The 12,417-nt window shown below is 32.4% G+C and overlaps 1 protein-coding gene across 4 annotated transcripts in view; it reads left to right on the top strand.

The window, feature by feature from the left end:
- The window catches only part of LOC129946481 (uncharacterized), a 28,255-nt gene that overhangs the window by 13,426 nt on the left and 2,412 nt on the right, over window positions 1–12,417 (top strand). For 2 of the 4 annotated variants that reach the window (XM_056056690.1, XM_056056692.1), the window contains exon 2: window positions 6,664–7,683. In XM_056056690.1, the coding sequence (XP_055912665.1) occupies window positions 6,847–7,683 (837 nt within the window). In that variant the 5' untranslated portion in view covers window positions 6,664–6,846. Of the gene's footprint in view, window positions 1–6,249; window positions 7,684–12,417 lie in introns of those variants that run through there. The other 2 variants (XM_056056693.1, XM_056056689.1) reach the window with 2 other exon arrangements.

The raw sequence follows: 12,417 nt of genomic DNA, 5'->3' as shown, positions 1-12,417 counted from the left end.
TACCTTAAGAACCAGTAGAAATATCCACATCGAATAAATTTTGTTACACAGATAGAAATGCAGAAAGATGCAGAAAGGACTCTCAAAAGAATTGAGTTTGTGGTTTTCTAACCATGGCGATTTAAAAAAAATGTTAAAATGTTGGTTAAGCCGAAGTATCTACCGAACCAATAACTCTAGCGTCTTGAAATAAATTTTATATTGTACATTGTAACGTGATACCAAACAAAAATAAAAAAATCCAAATAATATTTAATAAATCAAAAAAACTGAAAAAAATAACTGTAACGAAGAACTGAACGAAGAATAAAGTTTTTGGCATTTGGTAAAATTTTGGGAAAAAACGAATTCAAATCAATTTATTTTAACTTATTAAAAATATTATTTTCAACATTCAATTAAATTTTGAGAAAAAATCGAATTGACAGTTTTTTTTTATAAAAAATAAAAAACATTATTGTTGTATGTGTTTGACCAATTCTTTTTTAATACTTATTTATTATGTTTTATTAGGCTCTTTTGGTCTTTTTGTTTTTGGAATGCAAATAAATAAAAAACTTTACTCCATTCTTTTCGTAAGAATTCCTTACTTCTTCAGGGGATTTTTTGTTCTTTATTCAATACTTGTATTAAATCACATTATAATTGTTAAAAACTCCGTATTGCATCCTCCATTACATTATTTAAAGTTGGTAAAAATTGATTTTTGACTCAAATATCTTTTAAAAAATTTGAGATATAGCTTCGAATTAATTTCATCTTATTAAAATATTGTTTTCAACATTCAGTAAAATTTTGAGAAAAATCAAAAAACAATACTAAAACTTCGTAAAAATTTACTTTCGCTTTAAAAATCAAAAACATTGGCTTCAAACTAATTTAAGTCATTTTTGCAAAAAATAGTACGCGAATGGTACTGAGATTGAGGTAAATATTGGCTATTGTCTAAAAATCTCGTAAAAAATATTCTGTTTCATCATATGCAAAAATTGTTGGTAATTTTTAAATTTGTTGGAACAATTCAATTGACTACTTTTTTAACACAACACGAAAACCTGAAAACCTTTTAAACAAAGACAAATCGGCAGACGGTTGTTAAGTTATCAGCGTGGGTCACATAGAATAATAAAATTGTTTAGACAACAGATTCTTAACCGGACCAAAACTTACTATCAAAAGTAATATCTCAAAAACCTGACGTTTTCTTCTAATTTTGAAGTCGGATTTGAATTAAAGTCATCAAAATAATATGGGACAGTTTGACTTGCCTAAGGTCTTCCCATAGGAAGTTATTGTAATGGGTCCGATTTGTCAAATTGAAAATTTTGACATTTCTCGACGTTTCAAGGTCCCTAGAGTCGAAATAAAAGATTTTTAGAAAGATGTCTGTGCGTGCGTGTGTACGTACGTTTGTACGTCCGTACGTCCGTACGTTCGCGACGTTTTTTTCGTCGTCCATAGCTCAAGATCCAGAAGAGATATCGACTTCAAATAAATTGTATTATACAGGTAATAAGGCAGAAAAATGCAGAAAGGGCTCTCAAGAAAATTGCGTGGGTGGTTTTTTACCATAGCAGCTTGAAAAAAAGGTGAACATTTTGGTTAACCCTAAATATCTTACGAACCAAAAACGCTTGAGACTTGAATTAAATTTTATATAATATATTGTAACGTGATACCTAACAGGTATATTTTTTGAAAAAAATCAATATAACGGTTTTTTTTATAAATCAATAAAACTGAAAAAAGAAATTTGTCACCTCCAAAATCTTACGACTGAAATATGATTTATCTCTTAAACAATTGTGTGCAACGAAGAATAATGTTTTTAACATCTGATAAAATTTTGAGAAAAATTGAATTGACAGCTTTTATTACAAAAAATAAAAACCTAAAAAACATGCATAAAAGTTGGTAAAAATTGATTTTCGACTCAAATATCTTTTCAAAACTTTGAGATTTTGGCTTAAATTTACTTTTATCTTTCAAAAAATCTTGTTGTCAACATTCAGGTAAAGTTTAAAAAAATCGATTTGACAGTTTTTGTACAAAAATTTAAAAACCGAAAAAAAATATTAACAAAAGTTCGTAAAAAATGATTTTCGACTCAAATATGTTTTCAAAACTATGAGATAAAAGGTTCTTACTAATTTTTTCTTATAAAAAATGTTGTTTTCAACATAGGGACAAATTTTGAGAAAAATCGAATTGACAGTTTTTTTACAAAAAATAAAAACTTAAACAAAATTTATAAAAGTTGGTAAAAATTGATTTTCGACTCAAATATCTCTTAAAAAATTTAAAAAATTGGCTTCAAACTAATTTTATCTTATAAGAAATATTGTTTTCAACATTTGGTAAAATTTTTAAAAAATTCGAATTGACAGTTTTTTTACAAAAAATAAAATTCTAAAAAAAACAATACTAAAACTTGGTAAAAATTTACTTTCGACTCAAATAGCTTTTCAAAAATTAAAAATATTGGCTTCAAACTTATTTTATTTCACAGAAAATATTATTTTCAATATTCAGGAATTAAAAAATAAAATCTAAAAAAAATAGTGCGCAAATTTGGTAAAAAAACATATAGACAAACTTTTAAGCAAGACAAATCGACAGACGGGATGGGAAGTTATTAGTGTGGGTCGCATCCCACCCTCTTTTTTTTTTAAATATTTTTAACAATCGTTAACAATTCCTTACATCATTGTTAAATTCTCAAATAGTTACGTTTTGTATCAATACACAACTCAGCTCGGATTTATGTTCTATGTAAAACTGTCAAAATACTCATTAAACACCTTGAAACTTTCATTGAGAAAGTGTCATTGGGTTTTCCATGGGTAAATTCAGATTTCCTTCACAAATTTTCTAGGCCGACGTTTTTTCGTTGTCCATAGATCAAAAACCAGAAGAGATATCGACTTCAAATTAATTTTTTTTATACAGATAATAAGGCAGAAAGATGCAGAGAGGGCTCTCAAAGAAATTTCGTGGGTGATTTTTTTACCATAGCAGTTTAAAAAAAAACGTGAAATTGTTGGGTAACCCTAAATATCTCATGAACGAAAAACGCTAGAGACTTGAATTAAATTGTATATAATATATTGTAACGTGATACCAAACAAGTTTATTTTTTGAAAAAAAAACAATTAACGGTTTCTTTTATAAATCAAACAAACTGAAAAAAAATGTTTTAAGAAGGAAAGATGATTTCATCTTCAAAACAATTTTGTGCAACGAAAAATAACGTTTTTAACATCTGGTAAGATTTTGAGAAAATTCGAATTGACATTTTTTTTTTTATAAAAAAACTAAAACCAAAAAAATACATAATTCAAAGTTGGTAAAAATTGAGTTTCGACACAAATATCTTCTCAAAAAATTGAGATTATGGCTTTCAACTAATTTTTACTTACAAGAAATATTATTTTCAATATTTTGAAAAATTTTGAGAAAAATCAAATTGACAGTTTTTTTACAAAAAATAAAAATTTAAAAGAAAATTTAACAAAAGTTGGTAAAAATTGATTTTGAACTCAAATATCTTTTTAAAAATTTGAGATTATGGCTTCCAACTAACTTTTACTTATTTTTTTTTAATATTTGAACAAATTTTCAGAAAAATCGAGTGCACAGTTTTCTTACAAAAAATAAAAACCTAAACAAAAAAATTAATTAAAGTTGGTAAAAATTGATTTTCGAGTCAAATATCAAATATATATTAAAAACTTTGAGATTATGTCTTTACACTAATTTTAAAGTATAAGAAATATTGTTTTCAACATTTTGAAAATATTGGAGAAAAATCGAATTGACAGATTTTTTTCAAAAAATAAAAACCTAAACAAAAAAATTGATTTTTGACTAAAATATCTTTGTCAAAACATTGAGATATTTTCTTTAAACTACTTTTATCTTTTAAAAATATTGTTGTCAACATTCAGCAAAATTTTGGGAAGAATCTAAGTTACTGTTTTCTTACAAAAAATAAAAAAATAACAAAAAAAAACAATACAAAAACTTGGTAAAAATTTACTTTCAACTCAAATAGCTTTTTAAAAATTAAAAATATTGTCTTCAAACTTTTTTTATTTCACAGAAAATATTGTTCCGATATTCAGTAGTATTTTTGTAAAAATCCAGCAGTCCGTTTTTTCATAAAAAAAAATAAAATCTACAAAAAATAGTACAGTTATCGACACAATATTTTTGCAGATATGTATATCCGGCTTAGAACAACCTTTAATTTGATACCAAATTCATTGGTGTACACTCCGGGCCGAAAATGAGCATGCCCCTTAGGTAAAAATAAAAAAAATTCGGTTCTTGATCATCCAATTTGTAAAAATTTAAGAAAATTTACTTAAATAGGTACAAATTTGTTTTAGACTAAAAATCTATTTAACAAAACTAGATTTTCAAACTAAACTATTTCTTTATATGAAAAGTATTGTTGGTAATTTTAAAATTTTTAAAAATAATTCAACTAATAACTTTTTCAAACCCAACACAAAAACCTACAAACTTTTATGCAAGACAAATCGACAATTTATTTTACTAAATAGAATGCAAAAACAGTTTCAGGCTCAAAAATAAATATATTTATTTTACCCATGGAAAACCCCATAAGTATGATTTTGAGGCTGACTGTTTATTTACTTTTGGTTTTTTATTCGATTTTTATTACGAAAAATTACCCTTTTATTTGATATAATGGACATCCCTTCTTTACATTAAAAAGTTTCTTGGTAGATTATTTAATTGTTATGAGGTAAGTTGTATCAAAGTGCTACAAAGTTCCATTCTTTAAAATATCGATGTTTTTAACAGTAAAGACAGTAAAAACTATAGATACGTGCCTATGGAAAACCATATAAGTTTTACTGCAGCTATAAACTTTGAACCACACATACACACATTTATATATATATAATGTTATCCTAAAAGCAAAAGCGTTAATTAAGCTTAAAAAAATTAAAACCTTTACACTGTGAAGACGTGATTAATCAGACTAAAAAAGAGGATGCACTGATAACTTCCCATCCATGCCCGTCTGTCGATTTTTCTAAAAGTTCAAAAAAAATATTAATAACAACATTTTGTGTGAGTCAAAAAATTTAAAGTCAATATCTTTCTTTTTCTTCTATTACTTCGGTTGAAAATTATAGTTATTAGTTTGTTAGTTGTTTTTGTAAGTTTTCCTATTTTGTAGAAAAAAGTTGTCTATAAAATTGTTCTCTTTTAAAAAAATATGTTTGATTAGAAAATCTGTTTATTTTTGTTGTAAGATTTTTAGTCGAAACTAAAATGTTAACAATTTTAGTATCATGTTTTGAAAGTCCTTATTTATTTAATAAATACAGATTGGATTTTTCTCAGACCATTTACTTCCGTCAACTACAAAATTGAACACAGAATAAAATCATTTTAATGTCAATACCTTCATTTATACTCAAGATATCGAGAATAGAACATCAATTTTTACGAATTTGGTGTAGTATTTTGTTGTTGATTTTATAATTTTATGAACAAATACTGACTGTTGGCTTTTAATATAAATTTTCTTAATGTTGAAAACAATACTTTTTATAAGATGAAATAACGTAATTTTTGCCAAGATATTCGAACCAAAAATCCATTTATTTCAATTTTTTTATAATTTAAAAAAAATTGTCAAATTGACTTATCTTAGATGTCAAAAAGGTTTTTATTCGTTCCATAAACTTATTTTGTAGGATAAATCTTTTTTGTTCGTCAAGTGACAAATATTGATATTTTTTTGTTTAGTATCATGTCACATTTTATAATATAAAATTTAATTGAAGTCGCTAACGTTATTGGTTCGAAAAATGTAAGTTATCCTGAACGTACGGAAGCACGAACCTTAAAATCTCAACATTTTTAATTCTACCAATTTGGCCCGATTACAATAACTTCCTATGGGAATTTAATGAATAAAACCGCTATAGAAAAAGCTTTAAAATCAGTTTTTTGTTGATTTATAATTTTCTTATAGCTCATAGTGAGACAGTTGATGAGATAATCAAAATGTAATTGTTGCAACTATCTAACATTCAATCTATACAGTACATATTTATGGGATCTGGGAATTTCAATCACCTACACAATTGTTATTAGAGACAATGTTCTCAATTCGAAGCCAGACAACACGTCTAACAATTCAATTTAAAATTAAATTCGACTTGTAAAAACGTAAACAATTCTGAAATCGGCACCGACACGACATGGCATGGTGTATTAAAATGACATAAACCTTGTCGTCATACATTTTTTTAACACGAGTTTATATAAGGGTTATCGAGAGATATCATCATACCTATCAGTATTTAGTACTTGCGCGTTGTCATTCTCTCTTGGCCCTATTTGCAAAAATAAAACTAAAACCAGGAAAGATAAACTAAAGCACTTTGAAGGCGTATCGTATCGTACGTACGTACATTCACTTCAATCACCCAACACAATACACAATTCACATCATCACTTTTATTGACTCTTAGTGTGTGCTTCAATATCAGAATGCCAAAGACTCATTTTTGCTGTTGCAACAGTTGTCAGTAGAATTTAAAACGAGTGTAAAAAATATTGACATACACCTACCTGATGCATTAAAAGTTATCATGTTGTTAAAGTTAATAATAGTTTCAGGAAATAAAAACAAGGGAGAAGTGATGAGATAAAACTATTTGAACAGAAACAGAAAATGTATAAAGACTTTCCGGTGATAGTTTTTAAAGCCTTTTGCTGTATTTTAAATTTAAATTTCTATCGAAGTTTTGTGCCGTCTTTTGTTGCTTAAAAAATAATTTCATTTTAATTAAAAAAATGGCAACGTTCAGTCAAGTAATAAATGAGACAAATCTTGATATCAATAACGAACCTAACGATGTTATCCATCCATCACAGAAAATCATTCTAGGACCGTCGTCGTTGGAAGCCGATAAGAACTCAGTTTCATCAGTTGAATTCAAAACGTCGTCGACGACATTATCGTCCCCAACTTTTACCAAAGAACCAAGGACCAACGATACAGAAAACTTTGCAGACCCCGGAGTACCGATCAAACCTCCACGTTTGTATTCTTCAGCGGTGCCAATATCGAAAGAAACTGAAAAAGTGTCATTCCGAAGATCGATCAAAAATGATAACAAGACAAGAATTCGCACAATTGAAGAACTTCTTGATAGTTCATCGGATCTAGATTATCCGTTATTAGAAACACCATCACCAGTATTACCAACAACGCTAATATCAACACCACCGTCATCTTCATCATCACCATCAACATCAAGAACACCTGCACCTAACGAGATGTCTGCAAATAAGAATATTTTCTGCGATAACAATGGTGCTTCCAATAATGACTTTTGTCCAACAAACTTGCCAAATGAATGTATGGCTTCAACAAGCTCCAAAGCTATTGAAACTATTAATTATAACGAAATAAGATCAAATTCAATATCACCAACCCCAACGATGGCCACAGTAACATCGACTGGACTTTCGGGTGTCATATCTGTGAATCACTACGAGAGGTTAATTGAAGAGTTAAAGTGTCCAGGATGTGCTTATCCAATGAAAGCACCTATAAAATTATGTGCCACCGGTCATAGCATATGTCAAAATTGTACAACAGTTTTGATGGTTTGTCCACTTTGTAAGGTGAGTATGACATTTAAAAAAAAGATCCCCTATCCTGGAGATACACGCCGAGTTATTGGGCAAATTAATTCATGTAGTCACTACGTAGTCAAAATTCTTTGTAAATGCAAAATTGCACTACAAGCTATTGTCTCTTAAATGACAAATGGTAGTATATAAAATAAGAAACATTTGTGTTTTTGAAACGTTAAATAATCTTTTTTGTTTTTAAATTCAATTAAATCAAATATAAGATATATAATATGTGATTTATGTTTAAATACTGAACGAATAATTTCATTTTGAAGTATTGTGTCTTTATCGAGCAGCTGATTGTGAAACGTCAAAATCAGTGTCCAATAACCTTGGAACCGAAACTTGTATACTTAATATATGTCAGTCGGAGGGGAATTTTCAACTCATTTTGTAGTTGCTTATAGCCAATCAGAATTCCTTGACTACGTAGTCACTAGCTAAGTGATAGCGTCAATTGATAAGCGATAAGGTTGCTGTAAGTTTAATAGTGCCAATTGGAAAAGTTAAACAAAAAGTTATTCGCTATTGACAACTTGTTTGTTTATCTCCAGGGTAACTCTGCTTTAGTTTTTTAGTCAAATACTTTTTGCTAATTTACATGAAACCAAATGATTAAAAAATTGAATTTAAAATAAACGCATATAGTAGTGTAACTACGTAACATTTCACTCGTTTAAATTAATCCTAATAAATGTGAATGTAAATATATAGCAGTGTTATAATAAATATAAGGTGTTTATATTAACGTCTTTCTAAGTAAGCTGTCATTTATAGCTATCATTGAAATCAACTATGAAAAATGTGTAAATAGATATTTGACTGTATTTCTTTTTGATCGATTGGAAATTACTCAAAGAATTTGTTTGAGAATAAAAAGTTATTTTTTACTAAACATTTGAAATGACAGATTTCTGTCAGAAAAAATGTACGTTGGATTTCAATTACGAAGTTTTTTTTCAATGATTGGTTTCAATGATAAAAACCAATGATAGCTATAACTGGTTTTCGTTAGACATGTTCATAAAGTTGCTGTTGCGATCAAACGAACGTGGATGAATTGTAGAATATAAGTTTATATACGTCATTCATAAATGACATTAGCGTCGGGCAGATTGTGAGGTAGCAGTTTCTGATTTTTGTTTGACGTTTATGAACATTCAGCCACTATTTGAAATTCTAATTGGACAGGCCTGCACATATTCTCCAGAATTTGCGTGTTCATTAATGCAACAAAACAGAAAGATTTTATACTTACTTACTTACTTAAGGTGGCGCTACAGTTCGGGGTGAACCTGGGCCTCAACCAACATGCGTCTCCAGCCAGCTCGGTCCCTAGCTAGCTGCCTCCAGTTTCGCACGCCAAGTTGGTTGAGGTCCTCTCCCACCTGGGTGCGCCACCTGAGTCGCGGTCTTCCTCTACTGCGCCGTCCCTCGGGATTGGATTCCAAGACCTTCGGAGCTGGAGCGTTGATGTCCATCCGCTCTACATGACCAAGCCATATAAGCCGTTGGACTTTAATTCTGTTAACTAGGTGTCGCTGTACAGCCCGTACAGTTTGTCGTTATATCTTCTCCTCCATTCTCCATCTATGCGTACGGGACCAAAAATCACCCGAAGAATTTTTCTCTCGAATCATCCTAAGACGCTCTCATCTTTCTTTGACAGGGTCCAGGCCTCAGCGCCATAAATGAGAACCGGGATGATGAGTGTCTTATAGATGGTGATTTTACATGCTCGAGAGAGGACTTTACTTCTCAATTGCCTTCTAAGTCCAAAGAAGCAGCGATTTGCAAGAGTTATTCTTCGTTTGATTTCAGCGCTGGTGTCAAAGTTATAGCTGTCCATGGTGACATTTTGTCCAAGACGTCGTCGTTCAGTGTCCTTTTTTGATGACAGCATATACTTGGTCTTGCCTTCATTGACCACTAAACCCATCTTCTTCGCTTCCGTCGCAATGCTCAAAAATGCTCCACTGACATCACGCTTTGATCTTAAAATTATGTCAATATCATCTGCGTATCCGAGTAATTGGATGGACCTTTGGAAGATTGTGCCTCTAGTGTTGACGGTTGAGTTTTGCACAATTCTTTCCAGAACGATGTTGAAGAAGTCGCATGACAGTGCATCGCCTTGTCTAAAAACTTTTTTGACATCAAATGAATCGGTAAGATCTTTTCCGACCTTGATAGAGCAGCGTGCATTCTCCATCGTCAAAATCAAATGGGGTGGCGCAACAGTCCGTTGTGAACCAGGGCCTAGTGACTTACAACTCTCAACCATTCCTGTGTGCGAGTACTGTTGTCAGGAATGGAAGGGACCTACAATTTTGGGCCGAATCCGAACGGCTAGTTTTGAGAAAGCACTTTTTCATGACAAGAATTACTCTTGAAGGATTTGTCAATTCCTCGCAAGAGGCAGTACCCGCGAAAATTATTTTTTTAAATTAAGGTGGCACAGGCAGGGATTGAACCCAGACCCCTTGCATGACAGTCCAACGCACTAACCATCATGCTACGGGTACTCATTCTCCATCGTCATTCTGCACAATTGGATAAGTTTGACAGGGATGCCAAAACTAGACATTGCTCGGTAGAGCTCTTCCCTATAGCTGATGCTGTCATACGCGGCTTTAAAATCGATAAAGAGATGGTGGGTATCGATTTGAAGCTCCTGGGTTTTTTCCAAGATTTGCCGTAGTGTGAATATTTGGTCGATAGTGGACTTTCCTGGTCTGAAGCCAAACTGATAAGGACCAATCAGGTTGTTGACAAATGGCTTCAGACGTTCACATAATACGGCAGAGAGGATCTTATATGCAATTTTAAGGAGACTGATGCCTCTGTAGTTGGCGCAGTTTAGAGGGAATCCTTTCTTATGTATCGGGCAAACTATGCTGAGATTCCACTCATCGGGCATGCTTTCTTCCGCCCATATTTTACAGATGAGTTGGTGCATGCTCCCTACCAAGTCATCACCTGCTGCTTTGAATAGTTCGGCAGCGATGCCGTCAGCTCCAGCAGCTTTGTTTGACTTAAGTTTAGATATAGCTATCTTCACTTCGTCAAGGTCGGGTAGGCGAAATTGTTGATCTGCGTCGCTGAAGTTGAGTGGTTCTATCTCCCTTACAGCGGATTTCTGCTCGTCGTCGCCGTTATATAAGTGATCTTTCCATATTCTCAGCATCGACGATGTCTCACCCCGCAGCGAAATCGACCAGCCTGAATCCGTTGTTGGAGGTAGTGTCGTGCAGGCTGTATCTCGCGATTATGACACCAAAGATGTCTTCTCTTCCTAGCTTGGCATTAAAATCTCCTAAGACAATTTTAATGTCATAGCCAGGGCACTGCTCATATGTCTTATCCAAGAGCTCGAAGAATATATCTTTGGTGTCTTCATCTATTGGGGCATACGCGCATATGTGGCTTATGTTGGCGAAATTAGCCTTGATGCGGATTGTCATGATGCGCTCGCTCACAGTGTTGAAACTCAAGACTTTTTGCCTGAGTCTAGTTCCAAGAACTAATCCACACCCAAATAGACGCTGTCTTTGTTCTCGGTAGCAGTCGCCGTAGTAGATATCGCAGTCTTTTAGTTTGCGTTTGCCCGGTCCATCCCATCGCACTTCTTGGATGGCTGTAATATCTGCCTTGCAGCAGTTTAGGGCTTCCGCTAATTGTTCGGCTGCACGTGGTCTGTTAAGGGACCTAACATTCCACGTACATATCGAGGCTTGTTGTTGCTTCGCAACTATGATGTTTTTACGTGGCCAGGAAGTCACCCCGACGGCACAACCCCCAACCTGGAGGACCAGATCCTTAGTATATCTCTAAGGAAGGGGAGCCCGATGAACCGCTCCTTATAGGCCTGGGCTCCGAATATGTCGAAGAAGCCTTATAAGGTGTTCACTAAGTAGTTCGACCTTACTGGAACTGTAGACGCCACCGTTGATTCTATCTCGAGAATTCGTCCGCTGCCGCCTGGATATGGACAGGTGCCTTAGTGGAAACACCTCCCCCCCCTCTCTCGTTTGCTGCCCCCAACAACTTTCCACTGGGGTTGGAACCCAATCTCCAGTTGGGGTACTAGGCACCCGATGTTCACCGCGGGGAGGTGAAAGTAGGAGTTGATAGACAGAGGTTGGTTTTGAGAAAAACCTGTGGACGCTTATGTCCTCTTGAATGCACATGTCTACCATTTGAACGTCTATTGTACTATTGTAGACAAAATCCATAATTTGATTCCATAAAATTATTTAGAAATTTATTTAGTACAAGCAAATATTATCTCAAAACTAAATACAAATTTCGATCTTTAAATTAAGTTAAAGAAAAAGATTATTACACAAAATATAATAAGGATATTATGAGTAGGGAAATAATTGTAAAAAGGTCTCAATACAAATTTTTGAATTTTATGTATTTACTTTACGAATCATTTCAGTAAAAAGAGTATAATTTTCATTAAATGACTTCAACCAGTGTTTGGTTTGAATTTATCAAGAAGACTAACGATGTGAATAACTGTAGTCAATAGCGTACAAAAATAAACGTTTACATAAAGCACATCGACATTATCGTGACGTAAATGCGCATTGTAGTACGGAGACCGTACTGGTGGCGTACTTAAAATGAGATCTAACAAATAACACAACAATAATTTTAATAACTCGCTATTTGGGCAGCTGCCGTCTTTTGATATTTTACAATAAAAAACTACGT

Source organism: Eupeodes corollae, chromosome 2 (assembly GCF_945859685.1).
Source record: "Eupeodes corollae chromosome 2, idEupCoro1.1, whole genome shotgun sequence".
Lineage (NCBI taxonomy): Eukaryota > Metazoa > Arthropoda > Insecta > Diptera > Syrphidae > Eupeodes > Eupeodes corollae.
The sequence above is the reverse complement of the archived record's forward strand: the minus strand, read 5'-3'. Positions and strand labels throughout refer to the sequence as shown.